The 23,012-nt window shown below is 35.3% G+C and overlaps 1 protein-coding gene across 2 annotated transcripts in view; it reads right to left on the minus strand.

The window, feature by feature from the left end:
• Positions 1 to 4,355: 4,355 nt before the first annotated feature.
• Positions 4,356 to 23,012, minus strand: part of LOC116343193 — a 60,082-nt gene continuing 41,425 nt past the window's right edge. For both annotated transcript variants that reach the window (XM_031771127.1, XM_031771126.1), the window contains exons 3-4: positions 8,884 to 9,150; positions 4,356 to 8,480 (exon numbers count right to left, since the gene is read on the minus strand). In XM_031771127.1, the coding sequence (XP_031626987.1) occupies positions 7,989 to 8,480; positions 8,884 to 9,150 (759 nt within the window). In that variant the 3' untranslated portion in view covers positions 4,356 to 7,988. The remainder of the gene's footprint in view (positions 8,481 to 8,883; positions 9,151 to 23,012) is intronic.

The following is a 23,012-nucleotide window of genomic DNA, read 5'->3' on the forward strand; positions in this document are numbered from 1 at the left end:
TATTGTTCGTAGTTATAAGTCTGTATCTGCGTGGAGGAGGCAATCAACAGCATTTGAGAAAGAAAAAAAGACAATATTGATCTAATAAACGTCATTTGAACTTCTTTTCAACTTTTCTCCCCGCCGCGCCACACTTTTTGGTTTTCCCTTTTCTTATGCGATTCGCCGCGTCTCAAACGTGCCAGTTCGATAATATAGATAGAAAACAATCGGAGAGAAAAAGAGCGACAGAGGAAGAAAGAGTCAATATTCTAGCCGAACAGACAATGCAAACGGCCCGAAACAAGCAGAACAATAGAAGAGACTGACACAGGCAAACATAAATAAATAAAATATCAAACAGTGTAGAAACGATGTAAAATAATGTATACGTGCATCAGTTTTATTGCAGCAGCACAGTGTGTGCGTTTATACAAAAGCCCGTTTGATATGCAATTTATATAGCAACATGACATTGAGCGACGTTTGACATTAAAATTCAAATAAAATGCGGCTTATTCAATTTGTTTGCATGTTTGAACGCAACGAGCAATTCATTAGGTGTGGCTTCATGAAAATCTTTCAAAAGCTACATATTCGCAAACAATTCAGGGAAAAAAATTCATTTCCTTATTTCCAAGATGAAACAATTTTATTAGGCCAATTCTTATTGCCACAGTTTGAGGCAAATCCATACAAATATTCATAAAAACACAAATATTACCAACCATTGTGGTAATGAAACATATTGAAAACTTTATTGCAATAACTGGTTGGTTTCCTCTGCTTTTGTTTCCACTTGCAATCTATTGTATTGTATATAGGATTGAAACTGAAACATATTGCAAATGCAGCAAATTTCGATTAACTAACATTTCAAAACTGTTTTCAAACGAATGTTTTTCACTTGAAAACTATTGTTTAGTTCTCAATTCAATACCACACAATACGACTCGATGATTTCAACATGGAAATTGACCGTTTTCTTAATGCACTTGAATTATTTAACAATCCTTTGGATTCAAAAACTGGAGAATTTAGTTCAAACTCTCTCTCTCTCCCCCGAAATCTCTTCCTTTGTGTGAACAAAACTCATTCGTTTCAAAATGAATTCATTGATTTGCGAAACGATATGTTCCTTCCGAAGTTTCAGCTGTGACAAAAATGTGTTAAAAGGATGGGATGTATTCGTCTGTGTCATAATGGGTTTTTCCAATTAAAATGACATTTGTCGGTTAGAATATTTTATCAAAATGCATTTCGATAGAATCACCCACATTTTTCAAATGCGCATTATTCATAGTTCGATGATCATCGTGACAAAAGCGGATGATTAATTTGCGAATTTTTGTTTTCCGTTCCATTTGAATAGAAGACGTGTGCCAAAGTTTATCTCCGACTTGAACAAAAGTTAATTAAATTTGTCAATTCTTCACACGTGCCACACATTGCACTGACACATACTTTATGACTGACGGTCCAAAGCTGTCGAATTGTTTGGCTGTTGGATTCCGTGTGACGTTGAACGAAATGAGATTTGAAGTCTAATAGGAACCATTGAATGATTTAATCGGCGTAAAGCGATAGAAAACGAAAAACAAGCAGAGACAGTGAGAAAGAGGGGAAGATGTGGTATCGTATGGCATCAATTGCAAAGAAATACTTTGTATCAAAATTACCAGATGTCCGTCGAATTAACCATTTGACCAGAATATACATGTATAAAATTTAATGGCACAGCACATGTATTGAACTGCAGCACCCATCAGTTGTTGCTGCTATACAGTATGTGCACGCCTGTATGCGACACCATAAATCGATTGCCATTTATATTTTTTTTTGCATTCGTCTGCTGTTTTTATGATGTTTATTCGCCTTTTCATGGCTCTCCCTCTCTCTCTCTCCCTCTCTTCATCTATCTTTTGATGATGTTCTTGCATTCAAAGTGCTGTTATTTCCCTTTGTTCTCGTTAAAAATTATCGCATTGTCCGTTTCAATGGCATTTCTCACAATTGGGTCGGGAATAGAATCGATTTCAGTCCTGTTTTTCTCTCTCACACTTCATCCTCCCTCTTTTACTCTGATTTCTTTCATTCGGCGCATTACAAAAGCGAGAGCATTGATTTCGGCCACCAAGTAAATAGCACAACGTAAAATATATTGTTGCTGTGGAAATTGGATGATGATCCCTTCGGAAAAAATCGAAAAAATATTTTCGATATAAATTTCGTTTGAAATGCATAATTAAAAATGAACAATGCATGCTACAGGCAAACATAAAATCACACAGGAAAAATGAAACCAAATGAACATCCAATGAGAATGGATGTTGAACAAAGAGATAGAGAAAAGTGATTGTGCATTTACGCCGAATTTATATTGACACACAAACGAGGAAAATTACATTTATGGCATTCAAAAAAAAAATGCAATACAAAGGATTCCATTTGAAAGTTTTACACAATGACAACTAACACACGCATTCGCATTCGATTCGACATTGTTTCGAAATTGTGTGCGCTTCAACTATTAATAAATTAATAATGCTATAATTGAGAGAATGAAAATGAGGGTTTATTCCGTGTATGACCAACAACATAGTTATGTTTGTGCACCAAATATGGTTCATTCAGTTTTTTTTGTTTCATTTTCTCGTTGGTTGCATTCGGCTATTCATCTCTTAGTCCATGCTTTCATCGTTCCATTAAAAGTTGCACGTTCCACAAAAATTGTGACTTCGACAATTCGTTCGCTTGTTCAACGCGTATAAATTATGAGTTTTTAATGTGTACACACACACAAATAAATTATGGCTCACTCGCTGAAATGGCTGTCACAGTGCATACACAGCTGATACAACTATAAAGCATAAATCATTTTCCATTTTTATTATTAAGTTAACTCTCTATTTACCTAATATATATTTTTCGAAATGAGAATGTTCCATAATCGAAATGTGCATTAAAAGCAACAACAACCAAAAAAACTGTGCACATTTTTATGTTCACAAATGCACATTAAAATGTCTCAGCCCATAAACTGAAGCGCGACAGACTGAACTGTGCTTCAATGAAATAAAACTACGAACCAAATATGCGTGAGCTATGCAATAAAAATATGTGAATAGATAACTTCAATGGTTCACCATAAATTTAACTCGATTTGATGTTCAATCAAAATCATTTAATCAATTGACATTTTTTCATTTGTTAAAAATCACGGAAATCCATCCGATTCCAGTGATCGACGAATTTTAATCAAAACCCATTGTTTTTCTTTTCGATTTTCCACATAAAAAAAAGTAGTTCAATATGACCGATTGGTGGCAAGTGGTTTCAACTGCTTATGGGTGTTGAGAATGTGCTCAATTGTGCTCGAAATGCTCATTGAATCCAACTTGAACCGTTATACATTATTTTCGAAAGAGGAATCCGCAAAAAAATGAGTGGCACACCAGGTTATATGCAACAGCAGTGATTTTCTGGCGTCAATCACTATTGATTTTTTCTCACTTCTTCAGCATAATCCATCAACTGTGCACTCACTCCATCTCCATCCATGACCTATTTCAATTTTGCAAGCTCATATTGTACAGCTGAACAATTTGAAACCGACTGACATACCTTTTATATATAGTGAATCCATGCATTCAACGACATAAAACAGCTGAAAAAGGCTAACGAGCTATATTTCAAAATTCTCGACGTAAATTGTACAATACAAACCGTTTTATGTAAATGAAACGAAGAGATTTCATGCATCCTTCGTTTGTGTGTCTCGACCCGAACGAGAAACCTTCATTCAATGAATGTGTTACACAATACAGATGAATCACATCAAGTGGAAATCAAAGCCAGACCTGATTCACCTGTAAAATGACGGCACCATGACAACTAAGCACCCAACCGAACACCATTTTAACGAAGCACATCACTCACCGTTCGTAACAAATCCGATTGTCATAAGAACGTGCATCTTTCGTCATTAAACTGAAAACTGGAACAAAATGAAAACACTCTCTTTTTTTTAATATCTTTGTCATTTTTATTAATTCATTGTTTTTCCATTGATAGATATAATATGTACTATGTTTGTATCTTATTAATGAATTATTCGTTAGATATATTGTATTTTATGATTTTTTTCCTCTTAATTTTTTTTGTATGTGTGTATTTTGTTTTTTGTTTTACGCTTAGTACAGAATAAAATTAAAACATATTTTTTCAGTCTTTTTACCTAATATTTACAGTTTACACAAATTTCCAATACATTTTTTCGTCATTCGATTGATTTTTTTTTTACCTTTCTTTTATTCATCTTACTTTGACTCTATATCCATAAAATTAGTTTATTTTAAGTGACGCACGTGTACTTGTTTTTTTTTTTTACTTATATTCGTCATGGAAATGTCATCCAAAGGGCAACATTCTGATTTTCTCACGTGAATAGGGATTTTGAAAAAAAGAGTCGTTCAATCCGATCTTTTACATTATTGAATATTTATGAATTATGTATTGAATTTATTTGGAATATTGAAATGGGGAGAAAAAACACGGCGTATACGGTCTTTGTCTTATGCTAGACTAGATAAAAGAAAAACTACTCATTCGCACGAAAATCGAATGATTTCCATCGAAATACGTGTATTTTGCCATTGTTTTTCGATTCCTTTCGCTTTCTATATACACAATTTCATGTTCAATCTATTTCTGTGTTCCATTCTGCAATTGAATTTTGGTCAATATATGGATTTATGTTATGAAATGCTTTTGTGCATATTTACCATTGAAGTGATTAACAAAGTTCTCGAAACATTATCCTGGGTGATATTAATGTGCGCGTTAAAACAGCAAGTACATCAATAATATTCAGAACCATAGATTCATATCACCATTTAAAAAAAATCTAAATATTTATTGTAGTTTTCTTAGTAGGTTTATGCTTTGTTTTGTAGTTTAAACTAAAGAAAATCCAATAGTTTTTTCAGCTTTATATTCGGTTTAATGAGCGGAATAAAACCGTGATTGTGTTTTGTCAACGTGAACCGACGAACAAAAGAAAAACTACAAAAATTTAACGCAATCTCATAATATTCATGGAGAAGCCACTTCATTATATGCTTCAGTGCGTTTGGATCTCGAGCTTAGCGTTATTTTCTTATGATTGCATGAACATTCCCGACATCGTGATCACATCACCAATGTCAAATAATATTCGCTCCAGTTTTGCGCTCATTTCTGTAGTTTAATTAGCTTTTTTGGCTTGATGGTTCAGGAAATTTGAGATTCTTTGTTGAAGACATTGTTTTCAACCGCTATTTATCATAGTTTCGGGCGTTTTTTATATTCGAAACAATTATGATGAAAATTCTTCTACGGAATGCACGGAAAAGAGTTATAATCGAAAGCAGAACTATAACAATTTCCCAGGAATTTTGCACAGTCGATGAAATTTCTGTGCTTCTTCCGCGCACATAAACCCCACAAAACAAATTCTAGATGGAAAAAAGTTCTTGTTTTTAACAATGAAAATTGGTGTGTTTTTTGTGCCAAATTTTTCCATGTTAATTCCGTTTTTGTCCGACATTCAAATGATTGTGTGAGCTCGAGTATTTCATGCTCTAAATAATCTATTGAATCAAAATGAAGCGCTTCGAAACAAGACACATTTAAATTCAGTTTTTCTTCTTTCTTTCAGCTGCAATTGTTCCAGATTCAAAGGGAAACACCATGGAACTAATTTGGTTTTCTGCAACTGCCAACATTTCTTTGAAATGGAAAAGAAATCAAGAATTTATAACACATTCCATTGGCAAAGTGTTCATCGATTCACGAACAAAATCAACACCACTCTCTTTTCCGTCCTCTATTTACATTAAAAATCTACCTTTATTTTCTTTTGAGGAAAAAATTGAAGAACTGTTGGATTACTCTCGGTAAATTGAAAAAAAATGCTTATTTTCGTTAATATTTATTAGCTTTGATTTTCGCATGTATTTTACAAAATATCTACGACGAACGAATCAGCCGATGAAAAAAAATATGGTTGCATTTTCAGCGAGCAAAACAAACAAAAAAAAAACATGTGTTTGTGTGTCAATGAAAAAAGAACCGTAGTATTATGGATGGAATACAATTTGAATACAAGTTGAGCTGATGCTGCAAGCGAGTGTGTTTATATATGTAAGTATGTGTTTCAAGCGAATCCAATAAAAAATAAATATTCTGTTTGCTGATGGCCTATTTCTCTATTGTTAAAAGTTAAACTTTGTATTTCTTTCTCATTTAATAATCCTTTAGGTTGTGTGTTTTTTTTTTCTTCTTTATTTTATAGACATCTATATAATTACTATTGAACGTGTTTGTATATTGAGTTTATAGGAAAAAGTTCAGTTTGATCACAATGAAATCGAGCTTCATTCTATTGTTAGATTTTTCAATGTACACAATAAAGTTTTTATTTATTTTTTGTTGTTTTTCGTGCTATTTATTTTCAAATTCTGTTGGCGAAATCGAAAATGTTTCTTGTTGTTTTATGTATTCGTTCGATGTGGAATGAATGACGAAATGTGCGATTATTTTTCGCCAATATATATTGGATAGTAGTTTTGTAGTAATCTCACTCTTGACGTGTGTGTGTTTCTGTTTTTATTTTAATGTTCTTATATGTTCATAAAAATGTACGCGATACATTGGCTAGCATTTCAATTACATTGAAACAAGCGAAAATTCGCTGTGTGCCCGATATTGTGTGGCACTTCGAATTGAATCGATATGGCAACATGGAATTTGATTCAGCCATTTTGTAGGAGGGTTTGAAACCCTTTATAATTGAATCATAATCAGAGATTGCGAAAATTGTAGAATTGTCATGTCTACATCGAATCTCCGTCGATTTCAGTAAAATATTGAAATTCGAGTATCTCGATTACGGCCTCAATAGGCTGAATAAGCATCGGTTCGAATTCGTCCAGCGAATTTTCAACGTTTCGGTAACATGAAACTTTGCCCAAAAACCTACTTGGTTAGATGGATAATTTAATCAGCGGATTATTTTCTCATCAAAATCCAATTTCAATTATTTTTTTTTATTTTAGAATATTTTTTTTTTTGAATAATATTAATGCAATTTAAGTGAACTTATTAATAAATATTGAAATTTGTTATCTTTTTTTGTTTTGTACACAAAAGCGAACATTTTACAATTAATATTTTTCTCATTCTGTTTCATTAAAATACTTTACTATAATGTAATATTTCTGGATTCTGTATATAAAAAAAAGAACGAATTTATATTCGTCTCTTTCGATTATGCTGTTAGGTGAACATTTCATTTTTTTTTTAAATTGTAGCTTGCTGTCCTTAATGAACCTAACTTGTCTCTAAATTGTTAATGATGATCTATAAATTAATGTTTTGAGTGTATTTCATCGATTTTCCTTCTTTTACTTTAATATTATGTTTACTTTTTCTTTAAATATTTCATAATATATAATAAAAAGTACTATTTACAATTTGATAGGAACGTTTTCGCAAAAAAATTTCTTTCGATAAATTACAAGTGTTTTCTTTTTCTTCGTCTTTTTTCCACCTTTTTGTTGTCAATTATTATTATTATTAGTCGTTTTATGTTTGCATTTCGAATTGGCAGAGCATGCGTGTCAATGTTTGGTGTTTTAGTATAGGCGCGTGGATAGACTCTAATCATTATCTCGTTGGAGCTTGATTTGGTCATTTGGAAAGCGCAATTATGATGAAAGCATGTTCTATTGGCCATTTGCATCTAAAAAAGGCTCATCGAAAGCGTGAAAATCGACAAACGAGACCAGCATACAAGAAATTGCATGTTTGTACTCGACATTACTAATTTGCTTTTAGAAAAAAACCGTTTTGAAAACAATTCACAAACAAATGGTTGGCTCCATTCGTTCACTGTTTTGTTTTGCAATGGAGTCAAAAATTAATGGTAGCTTCTATGTAGTATCTATACTATATTGTGTGTGGGTGACTTAAACATGAATGGTAAGCCGATCAACGTCGACATTAACTCCGACCTCATTATCAACTAGTGGTGCTTTATCAATGTTTGTCCTTGATTTTCGTCGATTTACCAAAAATGCAAAAATTACCGTTAAAAATACGCATAATGCGGCTCCCATGCCGAGCAAGAATTCTCGGTGATTTTCATATGTGGCCCAGACTAATAGCGATGATTGGGCCAATGTTGATTCAAACGATGCTTCATCGAAGTGAATTTGCTCGTAGATTTTGTCCATGGTGTCATCATCATCATCATTTGTTTCGTTATCATTGAATGTTGTGCTGGTAATACCGTTGTCACGATTGTTGCTATCGCGCAATATTATCGATTGATCTGGTTGACTTACAGTATCATCACTCTCAGATAATAGAGATGTTGAAGCGGTCGGTACGCGCACCATCACAACGGCTTTGTTTGTGTCAAGTGTTAATGGCAACGAACGACTGATTTCCTCCGTTTGCTATTTTGCGACAGCGACAGATAAAAAAAAGAACAAAAAAAAAACACGAAATAAATGATTTTGCTATAGAATGAATGATGTCTTAAGAGAATTGCGTCTTAACAGCGTACTGTTGTTGTTATTAAGTCAACTGGAAAATAAGTTTTCGTTAGCGCATTACACTTCCAACTATAACTGTTCGGTTGCGAACGCAGTTATATTAAGGAAAATGAGCTCCGTACAATGTACGCTTGATTATATTCAACAATACTGAATCGCTCATGTTTTTGAAGTGTAAATCGTTAGTTTAGCATTTCGGTATCTGTTCTGGTGACGATTTAATCGAGCGCAACGTTGATTTTTCCTTCATCTTTTCTTTTGTTCTGAATAGTAATGTAACAATAGATTCATTTCGATCACTTACCTTGTTCTTGCAAGTCACTTGAATACGGTATTTTGTCTCCGGCCATAATGACAACTCCACATTTGATGATTGAGTCAATAGATTACCAATTAGACCACCGCCGCTTACTTCCCATGTAACCAAACAGTCGCTTGGTGATTTGGTTGCTGTCCATGCGATATTTGTCGATACCAATGAATTATCACGTACAATTGATTGTACTGATAACGACCAAGTATCCAAAATGGATTTGTTTATGCTCGTCGATGCGGTACATTCATCCCAACACTGTAAGAAAAGAGAAAAAAAGAAAATTGATCAGTTATATTCAATGTGGAATCGCTAAAAGAACTAAACAACCAAAATGCAAATAACCATCATATCAAATGTGTTAAAATGAATGCCAAAAATGTGTTCGTGATGCTAAATTGATGTTACATCGTCTTGATTGCAAAATACAAAGAATTCCATTCCGTTTTCATATTAAAAATCTCATCAAATTGAATGGACTTTGTCTCTCCGATTACATTTTGTACACATACACACACACATTCTGAACATTTTTCACTGCGATCCCGATTAATGCATACGTTTCGCACAGCATGCTCAATGGAACATGCATCTATATCGGTGGAGCACATGAAAAGGTGACGATAAACGAAATTCTCTCTCACTCCGTCTCGTCGCGTCTATGACACAAACGACGAGAATCGATAGACGAATTGCGAGAATGGAAAATTCATCAGTATGGTGATTTCGTATGTAAAAGGAGCATTATTCATTATTCCGTATGAGATTTCTCGAGGGTTCGGTTTTGCGTAAAATAAAGCAAAGCCATGCTTGCTCCATCGGATGTGATGTTTGGCAAGAGCTTACACTAGTCAATTCCATTGCACAAAGTTGCTGAATGCCATTTGAGAATGTGTAAGAGCTCATTTTTCATTCAAAACAGCAAAGCACACGATGATTGAGAGACAGGAAGAGAGAGTGTGAGAGAGAGAAGCAAAGAGCACAGAGTGTGTCTGTATATATATGGGTTTTTGATGAATATTGCAGTTCGGGTACGATGATGCAAAAGACAAATGATTCAAACTGCGGGAAACAAAAGAGAAATATATTGATTTTCGTTTCCTTTCCATTCTATTCCATTCTGCTCGTTTGCCTATTCCACGCGTGCTCAAACACACAAGTAATGACAAACTTTGCACTCACATTTCCATGTATTTTGCATTTGAAATTTGTTTTTGACATTAAATACGCTTAATGACTTGAAAAAGTTAAGTTGCAAATCTCTCTTGGCTGTCGTCTCTCGCGCTCTTGTGCTTTCTCTCTGTGTCCCTCGCTTGTTCTCTCTGTCTTCGTCGTTTCTCGCTATTTCCGTTATTTTCGATTAGTATTTCCGAAGACATTGTCCATTGTCGAAGTGTTTTGGTAACTTTTGTTATTGATTGCCACGCAAAATGTTGGTGGAAATTTAAGCGATTTTAGTGTGTTCACATTGGCATTGGCATTGAATTCCAAAATATCGGTGCCCACGGCGGTTTAGATAGTCGCAGAAGGCGACAACATTACATGGCAAAAATTATGAGGGAAATTACATGTTGTTGCAATACACACACACACCACCGTAAAACTTTTGCTGTAGAAAACTTGAAAATTTCATTCCCTTTGACTGCGATGAGGGTGTCTACGACCTCAACAGTTACTTTAATGCAATTGACGACGAAGACGTTCACATTACGCGCACTCGCTTTGAAATGCAGACGCATAAATGTTCGGCTACGTGTTTTCTTATCGTTAGTGCAATTGCAGACAATACAAATTAAGTAAAAACTTTTGTTCAGGCGCGAATTTATTTTAATTTATCGCTCGAATTCGTGAACATTGTGTATATGTGTGCGTGTGTCTGAAGTAGCAGTTTTTGCTCAGCTGCAAAATTGTATTATGTCGCGATGCGCGAAATGAGTAAGGAGTGAATGCATATAAAAGAAAAGAAGACGCAAAGAAAAAGCGAACGAAAAAAGTGACTATAATTTCCGAGATGAATTTGTCAGATTATTGTTTTAAATTATGGCACACACTTGTGAATGAGTAGAAATTTGCCTACTGAGTGTGCGTACAATGGCATTTCATCTCTTGCTGAAAAAAAAAACTTATTCACAAAATTGGATTTGTCACTGTGCATTTCTGCCGTTCCTCAGCCAAAATGAGGAGAACAGGACAAAGTGTGCGAGCGCATCGTTGCTACTTCAATCGCACTAAAAGTGGAACAGACTCGAAACTTTTTCCATAAATGTTTTGTGATTACATTTCCATTTCGCTTGTGCTCAAAAGCGCTAATAAACTTTTTCCGGCAACTTAGTCGCTTTTTCTTACTCTTGATGGTCTTCTCTGCTGTTTTTTTTACGACGCTTGAAAGAGTTCTTTTCTGCCTCCCTTTCTCTCAAATAACTTTCAATAATCTCCTTAGCAGAAACTACGAGAGATATAAAAATTCAGTAGAAAAGCGAACGGCAAATATGAACGGATTTTTAATTGAATTTCTTCGTTGAGTAGTTTGCTGCAACGCAAAATCGTTTTGTTTTCTAATGTCGCATCGCATTACATAGTCTTTCTCTCACTTGTACATTCTTCAGAATGCTTTTACATTTGACGCTCTCGTTGTTATACCATAATTTTCGCACTTCACGCGATCAATTTTCGTTTCCGTTATTTTTCCGTATGCAATTTTATTCTTGGAAGAAGAAAAAAACGGGCACAATCCTGATGATGCTGGCGTTCAAGAAATCATTCACACTACATTGTGGCGTGTACGCTTTGAGTCGAGCACTTGAAGAGATGGTAGCGGTGATTTTTGCTCTTTTTCAAATATGCTACAACGATTTAAATTAAACGATTATGACCTCACGTCCATTCTGCAGTAAGAGTGCATGTACGTTTTTTTTTGTGCGAATGCAAAAGTGTGACGGTGAGCCACTATTCTATGAGCCAGAAAAATTGCACCATATCGAATAGAACGAAGAAAAACGAACTAATTCTATGTGCGCGACTGAGCATGTGCTGAGGCGAATGTGTTTTGTAGCACACACTTTCTTCGCTGTTTAGAAATGATTCAGACAGAAGTTAGGCCGAATGAAATGCGCATCGAAATGATGTTGTGGAACAAAAGCTGAATGATAATGACGTGAAACGAATAGCCGAGTCCAATAATTAGATTTGGAACGGGGCACACCACTCATGAATATAATCCACACAATTTCGATTTAGACTATTGCTAGACCATTTCTTTTTTGTGCAAATATCAAGGCGCGTTTATGTTGAGTGCATTGACGTGCCTGATCAGATACGGTAAAAACAGGCAAGATGCCAGGCTAAATTAAGTCAGATATCAAAAATGGGAAAAGAAAAGTGAAAAATTCAATAAAAATCTGCAATAAACGAGCGAATGAAATAAAAGTGCCATGGGTATTGTGTTACGGCAGCAGCAGCAGCACCAAAGACGCATACAAACACAAAGAAAGAGCATTGTGTACATTGCTGCTGTTGCTGCTTTGTGTATCTTATGGTGAACTCGCCTGAGTGGCACACCATATCGATATGCAGCGCGTATACGCCGAAGAATTTCTGTATCCGACAGCCATTATTACATTTCATAATTCTTTCGCATGAACACCTGTAATGATATAGTAGTCGATTTGTGTCTTGAGTGCGGTTCACTCTTGTAAGTGAACAAACACATCTTGGGCCGCGTAAGCAATGCGAGTGGATGTAAGCGCGTGTATAAAAGAGAACAAACATAAATACATTATTTACTGCATATTGGACGTCTTTTCTGGCTCATTTTGTACAATAAAACGCACAACCATCAGCACGTACTTCGGTACCGATATAAATCTAGGAGTATGATTTTTGCCCGCCGATATTTTGCCGCGTAAATATTTCATTATTATTTATTTTTGAGTGTTGAACGTTTCGCTGACGGACGATTGTTTTGTTTTGTGGTGTGTCGACAGGTAGAAAGAAATATATATCAAGAGCAATGCCGAAAACAGTTCGTTTTATTTTCGATTCAATTTTAGCTGTGCAAAAGAGAGGGAGAGAGATCAACAACAAAGCAGAAATACTACAAAACAATTTATCTCAATCGACGTTGTGAGCATTCCACAACGTGTGTGCACATGATTGCCGTGTTCGATGTAAATCAAATGACTAAATGTAAAACGCGCACCAACTCAACCTAAACACTATCTCACAACAATGGCAAGTGGAAAAGTTCAAGCGCATTAAATGAAATTACAGAATTAGCTGCGGTAGCTTAAAGCTTGCAATTACTAGTTTCCTGAGTGATGCAAAACGCATATAAAATACATAATTTCATGTTTCTAGCACCAATTTTGATGCCGGTACAATTCAAAACCTATAAAGAATATGAGAGAGTGAAGCATTCGAAACGTGCACAAAACACGATGTGGATATGCGAGGCCAACGGTCCAACATTCTCAACACTATATATAATATGATAGTAATAATTAGCCGTAGCTAATTTGATGAGCATTCAAACAAACAGACCAACCACACATAAATCCACAATTCACATCGCCAAACAACATTCAACCTCTATCACATTCTGACATCAACAAAATGCTCAATCGTTGCTATTCATGCATTTGCCGCACTCTCTGCATCTCTCTGTTTACTCTAATGAAATGCTGAATATTTTAATAATTTCAAAAATGAAAAATGTTTCAACAATTTTGTAGATTTTTTTTTTTGAAGAATTGCCCACATAGAGATAAACATCTAAACCACCAAATGAATATCTAAATGCATTTTATTCTCGACTCTATTATGTATGCCAAGTATTCTTCTTCACATCGAATTATGTGCGTACACACAGTTAGCATATTAAACCAAAAGGCAAAGAACCAAAATTAGAAACACCAACTCTCTGAGCAGAGCAGTGTGTGTTATTAAACCGGTGTGTGTGTTTGTGCGTTTATATTTCCTGTGGCCAAACAATGAATAAATAAATTCATAAATGATTGAATAATACGAGAAATGATAATTTATTACACCTCAGAATGGAACGATTCAGCTGTGAGCATTCCATCATACATTTCAACGCACATCGTGCGAACCAAAACAAAAATACGTGGCATTTCGACCCATTTCTCCATGCACTGGATTCGCTCTTTTTGGGTCTGCTTGATTGATATTTGATTTTAGCACCACCGTTCTTTTTTTGTTGCTGTTCAATTCGAAAAGGAATCCTTTCGAAACATAAAAATGGATCGATTTCAATTTGAAATTGAAATTTTTTCCCTCAACATTTTGTCTCTTGAATTTGAAATTGCACTAAATAACTTCTTTTGACCACGTCGAGAATATATTTTTTTTTCTGCTTGGTTTTTTTTATTGCCATTTCGGAGCCATGGATCTCGGATTTTGTTGACAAACATTTATAGTTTGTCAAACCGATAATTTTCCACACATGCGATCGTGCATTTGAATGACGTATTTTAGTATATAGGTTCTCTCTCTCTCTCGTTTTAAAGAGCCAAAGGTATTTATTCTCCAGCGAGTGAAATGGAACAACGAATGTAATCAGAGAGTGGGTTTTACGGCGTCGTTGTTTTTATGGATCTGTCGTTTTAATGCTTTTTGTTTTATTCGACAAACGAACTGAATTGGTTGACTGCATTTTTTTCTTTCTCTCTCTTTCTTTCTCTTTCTCTCGGTCGCTCTATCTGACTATATTTGGTTTAAATGTTTGAAAAGAGAATTTTGTTTTAGCGCACGAATGGTTGGCGTTTGTTGTCATAAATCACATTTATTTCAGGAAATTAAATGCACGATTTAAAAGAAAACAAACGACAACAAAAAAATTTAATGATTGCCTGAGTCGTTTGCCAGTCATCACGTGTTCCGTCGACTGATTTTGACTTTTATGCATAATTAGAGACACTGGGTTAAATGAACGAGTCAACTTTACTTGATTATGATCGAAATCAGTACGCAGGAGTTAACATTAAAAACGTCTATTATCTACCCAAAAAAAGAGCAAATAACATGCCTCGAATATTCAATGTCGTGTATGTTTTTTTTTGGTTTGGTGCATAGTAAATAATAATATACGAGAGAGTAAATGAACTGAGCGTGGCCACATGATTGTAATGCATACTGGGTGCAGTTTGTGTATGTATATTAAAGACACCAGTTAAACAGAACAAGTGTAGTGCCACGAAAGAAGAGAAACGAAAAAAAAACATGACATAAAAAGCGAAATCCATACAAATTACCGTCAATCCATAAACAAATAAAAACCACGAATGCAGCTGGCATGCTGTCTTTCGATGTTTTGTTGGATGGGGTTTGATTTCGAATATGAATGAACGAAACAAAAAAAAATAATATGATAAACAACATCGATGGGAAAAGCCAATAAAATTTCATTATGGATTTCTCGGTTGCACTTCACGTGACGCTTCTCAATAAAACAAAACTCACGGAAAAACATACTACTCCTTTTCAATGCTGTTTTTTTTTCGCATTATATCCCAAAAAAATCCACACAAAAAATGATACAAGCGAGCGAAATTTATGCGTTTTCGAAAAGAAAACCAACAAAATGTCGAAATAAAAAGTGTAACATTGTTCGGAGGCATGTACAATAAATAAATTAATTTTTTTTCTGTGCAATTTTACGAATTTCAATCAATGGAGATATCGAAATCGAGCGACTGCAATTGCAGAAGCAGAATGCACCGAATGCAATCGCAGGAACGCAAAGGAATACATGAGAATGCTTTGCGCGAAGGAGAAAGAGAGGTAGTTGCAGCAACAAGAATTTCATAGCAGAGTTATGCGCGTGTAAAGCCTCAATTCCGGCTAAATTGTATATTTTTTTAATGTTTGGATTTCCTTTGCAAAAATGTAATTTCAAACACGACCCATGGAGTGCATTGTAATTTATAACATAATTTCGTTTTTTGGCAAATGAACGATTATTCTCCGTTTAGGTCATTAAGCAAGGCTTCATTTGCGTATTAAATTTCGCTTGGTGCGTGTACTCCAAACGCATACACGATATGAGTGCGCGCGAGAGAGAGGGAGAGAAAAAGAAGAAGAATTGGCCAAACTGATTGTTTTTCGGTGTTTTTTTTCTCTTCTCCTTTTTTGAAAATGTAGCAAACAATGTTCGTGATTATTTCAACACCAGAAACATTTCAAAGGAGGACGTGGCGGTCGTTCCTTTTGGCACAATGTTTCGTTTACTCTCTTCAATTATTTATTGTTGTAGCGAATGTAATTTATAGGCAACAAAAATTGCATTGAAAATCCAACACTGACACACGGTAACCGTTTATAACCCCCGAAAGACAACAACAGCAACAGCAACGACATTTTACATTGAATTTTGAACGGAAATTTATAGCCCAAAGAAATGTTTTATGCAAAGGCCTAATGTGCATCGAATGAAAATCGATTTTAACGACAATATTCTTTGGTTTCGGTGTGCGCATCGAAGATTGCCGTTAATGCGCTCTCCGTTTATGTCTTTTTTTCGAGCTTGTGTGTGTGTATCGTTGCTGTCAATGAATTTAGTTGCGTTGACAACAACAAATATTGTAACAATGGCATCTGGCCATCGAATCACGCAACCGCAACAATACACCAACCAAATGGAAAAACAACACCAAAAAAATGCATCAATAAATTTTGCTTCTTTTTGGCAAAAGCAAATTTCACTTGTGCATATTTAGTTGTTTTTTTTCTGTGTTGTTGATGATGTGCATGCAAATCAAGCATTTTTCGCTCGACAGCTTCGTTCTGGTGTCAATGCACACTTTGCAATGAGAGTGAACGAGAAACCTCCATCGGTATTTTCACTCAATCGAAAATTTATTTGCCTTGGGCCAATTCGGTTGTTGTTGTTTTTTGTGTTCGTTCATTCCCTGTGCGCGTCGCGTTTATTTTATTCATTTCTTGTACAGAAACTGTATATATGTGGATGCATGCAAATTTTGCTTTTTTCGGTTGTGATTTGTTTTGCCTAACTCTTTTGCATACACACACACCACATGTGCTGGTATACTTTGTATGTAAACAACAAAACAGCCGAAGAATATTGAACGAAATCGAAATAAAGCCAGTCCAGACAAAAGGTCTCTGTTCGAACATTTTCTTTTGTGCATTCAAAGAGCACATTGTTTTGGGCCATTGTTGTTGCACTCTCGTTATGCAGTATCGACGAATTTGCTGCTGCTGTTGACGCTTCGTTATAGTTCGCGAAAATACCCAAAAACAGAATGGCAAATGCTGCTGCTGCTGTTGTTGTCGCTGCAGATAATGTAATAAATATGTAAAACATCGTAATGCTTAAGATATAACGACAGTGTGGTGACAAAATCTTATGAAAACGAGGGCCAAAGAATTGACAAGAGTGCTCAAAAATGATGAAGAAGATGTACGAATTTATAATGATGAAAATGAATAGCGCACGACATGCCAACCATTTCCCCCTCGTTTGCATTCTTATCAGGGGCTAAAGTGCACTTCAAAGAGCGCGATTGAGAAAAATGGAATGCGGTTTGAAATGTACACAAACATACCATCGAATTGCATACAAACACAGACACATCAGATCAAACAAACAACACGAAAAATATCGTTCCGAACAACAAACATTTCTGTAATTAGAGAAATGGAAAGATTTTCGATGTCGTAAATATAATTATAACATGGTCTAGTATTCTTTGTGGCACAAATGCTGCCGGAGAGAGTTGATTTTTTTAAAAGCTGGGATACAAAGCAAATGATGACATAATTTATGTTAATTTTCCATTTAAAATTATGAGATCGTTTCGCTCGACGTGCTATGCTCCTCCGTTCGTCATTTCGCTACATACGAAAAGTTTCGGTTCGTTATGGATTTTTGGATTTTTCGGAATAAATTCGATTCTATGTGTTCAGCACTTTTTCTTGCGTTTCACTCTTTCTGCATGGATCTGTTTATATTTCTCACTTTTTCACACTCTTTCATTTGCGTTTCAAATGGAAATTCAGTCAAACGAAACCAACATTAAGTGTGTAAAAATATGCAAATATACATTTCTGCTTTTTCATATAATTTATTTTTTTGTTGTTGTTTCGTTGGCTGTGCGTCGTCTTTGGTGCGATGCAGGAACGGAAAAGTCAAGTAATTTTGCAGCGAGTGGCAACAGTGCGATGGTGTCGGAACAAAGAAAAGCGGAAAAGTTGTGGCGCTTGCAAAAATCCACATTGAAAAATTACGCAAAAATATCAAGAAATGTAGATAGAAAAATATCAAAAAATATTCGCCGGTTTTTCTTTCTTTTCAAATTTACGACGCAAAGAATCTTCAAAGAAAATGGAATCGAAAAATTGAAAAGAAAGAACGAAGAAAAAAAATCGGTCTCAATCAACTTGTAACTGGTCTGTTTAATTAATAGCCGAATGACGGATTTATTTGAAGTGTATACATCTTCTTTTTCACTCAACGAAAGATATTTTAATTTGCCATGTTTCTTTTGCTTTAATAGATTTTTCACAACTTTTGGCATTTTGTGACACTAGAAAAAAAATTCGAATAAAAACATTGCACGATACCCATGAGAATACATGTGTTTTTTCTTGCCAAATGGAAAATTAAATTTATCGATCGACGGAAGTGTGCGGTGCGATAGGTGATATTTTTTGCGTTTGTCACAACAAAGACATATCAAACAGAGTATTAAATGTGACTCATTTGGTTTGTGTGAATTTAAACCTTTTGCTAATAAGGTTTTTCAACTTTTCGCCAGAATTTGTTTGCTATATCGATGTATGTATGTGTTGGAACTATTTTTAGTTCAAGCGGTTTTGTTTGTTGTCAACGTAAATTAGGATTGTATATGGGATTTACTCTGATGACGTAAAGAGGCAGTTGAGCTCCATCCATATTGTGTGTTATGCTAATCTATTTGGAGAATGCCGTTTTACATGATGATGCCGTGGTACACAAGCAACTGGAGCAGTTATATATATATAAAAAACCGAGAGAAATGTATTAAATTAATATTCTCTTTGATGCAGCAAACAACCTTAACCATGGATTTTTGGAACGTTCACAAGCCACATACACACAATTTTCAAATGAGAAAAGAAGCAAGTGAGTGAAAGAGTAAGCGGTTGAATTTCAACAAAGTTAATAGATGAACAGGTTCCTGTGTATGCTTCCATATCAGACATTCAGGCAAAATGCAAGTTTGTATGTGTGACTTTTTTTCTCTGTCTTTCGTTTCGACGTTTTTTTTTGTTGTGCACGAAAATGAAGCGTACATTCTTTGTACATGTTATCGCAATCGCTTTGATGTAATCCACCCCAATCAACGAAAAACGCAAAAATGTTGGATAGAATAGATTAACATTTCCAAGAGAAATTTTCAGACTCAAAGCATTCAATTTGAGCTCATTCTTTTCTCAGTATATGGTATACACACATACACGAATGCAGCACATATACACAAAGTTACATCTATGTGCTGAATGTGAGTTTGTACATGGGGCAGCATGGCGCATATTTGATCCCATGTACAAATATTGAGTGTGCCAAACAAGAGTTAAAGTAATTCCAACCACCAAAACCTTATCTCAACTACTGAACATAATGGAACATACGAACGGCCTTCTCTATTTGGCATTCGGTGTGAGTGTGTTTGGTATTAGTTGAGAATGGTTGCGCCACTCTGCAATCGTTTCGGTATACAAAATCAACTAATATATATATATGTGTGTGTATGAAATAAGCGACAGACGAATGAGCACCGGAAAATAAAACACACTTTATTTCAGATGCGAAACAATGTGCGCACTTACGAGCGAGCATGAGCATTTTCGTTTTCAAATACAATCTAAGTCGGCAAATAGATGTGATGCCATTATGCTTTTGCAACGAGACTGGATTATCCGAGGGTTTCTTTCGTGTTTGGTCTGGTTGAGGCTCCATTCTCTCTGTCTCTCTCTTTCGCATACTTTACTTGAATGGGTTTTGATGGAGTTTTAGATTTAACTTCGGCAAATGAGCGCACAAAAGATTAATAATCGTGAGCCTTTTTCCATTGGCCGTGTCTTATTTTCACCGAAAATTCGCAAAATTACTTTCGCCGACGATGTAATAAACACGAAAATATTTCCCCGTGCATTTCTGACTTTTCTTGCCTTCTAAGCCACAGTTATCTTTCTTATTTATTATCGTGTCTATTTACAGTTTTCGCATTTTTTTTTTTATTTGCTTCTTTACAAAATATCAACCTTTTATATTAGTTTGTCTCCTGTTCATTTTTTTCGGATTTGTATACATTTTTGGCAACAATTTCGTTCCGGACTTTAATCGATAAAGAAGCCATTATTTTCATTTCGCCAACCGACTGAATCACAAGTAGCATGCATTCCGTAACATGTTCTGTCCAACAACAACACCGATGATGATGAACGGAACAAAAAAATCGAGTCAAATATTACGTGTGTGTAATGTTGTGTGTGTGTGTGTGTGTTCACGTAAAAGGATGTACTTGATGTGAAGCGAAATGTTGACTAAAAACGAAATTACGATGAACTTCGGTCGCCTATCTCGTTTTACGTTTATCCGATTCCGCTTCACCGCCATTGCCGCAGAGCGTCTATAGATATACACAGAAAAGGGCGCACATAAAAAAATAACACGCCAAAAACTTCGTTTACAGCAGAACATTAAATTTGAAATACAATTTTCGTAGTAATACAAAAACGACATGGCAACATCAAAACAAAAATGCGATCGGGTACCGAACATAAATTCGGGTGAAAGTACCAAAACGCAAGGTACATTTTCTATTTTCCGTGTATTGTTAGAGCAATGAAAAACTATGATGGAGTAAGAAGAAGAAGAAGAAAAAAAACGAGCAACCATTGTCTCTATCTTTCTATTCGTTTGTTAAGCATCGAGTTTTAAATGAAAAAGCAACTCATAAAAAGGAAGAAAAATCCCGTCAACAACAAAAACAACGACGTTCAACTCATTCATGAAACGGTGTACATTGCAAATGAATATCCCTCCCCCCCCCCACACACACACACACACAAACTCACATAAAACATACTTTATATTGTGGAAGACAACACTCACAAGGACATTATTATCTTGCGGCAATGTAAATGAAAGCGTATAAAAAACAACAGAAACCAAGTTACGGATTCGTCTCATTGAGTGAATGGATTGGCACAGAAGGAGAGAGAGAGGAAAAGAGAACGAAAAAAAAAGAGTGGCGTGTTTAAGTCAACTTTAACGAAATCCATTTTCAGTTGAAGTTTGTTGAGGTTTTATACTCGCTCTCTATAAAATTGGCTTGCATCTGTTTTACGTAAATGTTCGTGCACATCAAATTGATGCCAGCACAAGAGAAAGAGATAGAGTCTACGATCTATAAATTAAATGCTTGGCTATGAACCTGGCCACAATGTTGTTTTTCAACTGGCAACCACACAAAGGGAGCGAATAAAACATTTTCAAAAAGCTTCAAGCATTTTATCAAATGTCCACGTAAAAATGCTTTGAAAGACGTACATACATTTTGTAGATTTTCTCATTTGGACGCACCAAAATGGAATTGGAAATTCCTTTGCATTATGAGTGTGAGTTTGCATGTATACCACGAATTGGTTGGTTGTGTGTATGTTGCAACCGAAAACTTTGCAAAACACTTTTTTGTGTGTCGTGCGAAGCAAATAAGTGAGCTCATGTAGATAAGGTAATTGCCGTAGAATTCTTTTCTCTGAAACAAATATTCGGTGTCATCATTAATTACATGAAACAGTAATGAAAACATAGACTCATTCTCTTGGATATGCGTATTACACACATCTACACACATTATTATCTCCGTCAGAAAATATACACTACAATTCGGTGTGGTACAGACATTAAACATGCAATCAACTCTCAAACCATACACCATGCATATGTGTGTAGCAAATAGAATAAATTGCTATTTCATTTTGTCGGTGAACATGGTTTCTCTCTCGTTTGGTGCAACAGAATCACTAATGTTTATTTTTGCCAATGTAAATCCTCTCTGTACTCGGTACTATTTTGGATTCTTTTTTTTTCTCCACAGAGCAAAAGTGCTTTATTTTAGGTGGTGCGACAGCAAATCGTTTCGAGCAAAATGCGTATGTGCTCACAATTTGTACACGGGTATTTAATTTTATTTCCGACATTATATTTTCGCGTTGGTACGTTGATTTGTGGGTGTGAATGGTTTGTGGCTTTTAAAATAGAACGAGAATGAGAAATACTACATTCGAGAGAAGAAAAAAAAAACGCAGAGAGAGAGAAAAACAAACTATGTGGATAGAAAAGAACTCAATGTTCAAACAATACAAATACCAAGTTTGTGTTGTTGAACTGACGCAAAACAGCAACAATGCATACACACATCCACTCACTATACCTCTATTTTGTGCTGTGCTATATCGTATTCATTGTGATTGACACTGTGAGCTCTTGTTATTTTCACTTTTTGCGTTCCACTCGTCGTTTTCAGTGCGCCGAACGAGATAATGAAAAATACACACAAAAATACACATTCCAGTTATTTAGATTAAACAGGTGTATCTTCAGGCGTTTCAATATTACAATCAACTTCAATCAAATAGTAGAGCGAGTGAAGTTATTTCAATATAATACGCAATTCAAACCGTCGAAAACTTTTCGAAAACCAATGAAACCGAAAAGCATGTTGAGTTCACCGCATTTGTACAAAAACTCATTTTATCCTCGATATATATGAGTGTTTTGTCCAAAAAACTTGTTTCATACGAACTGAATCAATTTAAATTTCGATTTCAACGCAATTCGGATGAATGCGGTCTATATCCATTGTGCCGACAAACGTTTGTTCCCCTGGCACCTTCCATTTTATCGGACCGTTGAATTTGAACGTTGTACTGGGGCCACATCAATTCCATTGGCGTTTTCCATTTGAATAACAACGCATTTTAAACAAACATACAAAACCCCTTCTATTGTAAGGGAACAACAACAACACGAAAAAATAATCGGCATTTTGCTACCGCAGGACAGTGTCATCAAATGTATGCTTTGTGTATTT

Source organism: Contarinia nasturtii, unplaced genomic scaffold (assembly GCF_009176525.2).
Source record: "Contarinia nasturtii isolate CC-2019 unplaced genomic scaffold, AAFC_CNas_1.1 Cnas_scaffold_993, whole genome shotgun sequence".
Classification (NCBI taxonomy): Eukaryota; Metazoa; Arthropoda; class Insecta; order Diptera; family Cecidomyiidae; genus Contarinia; species Contarinia nasturtii.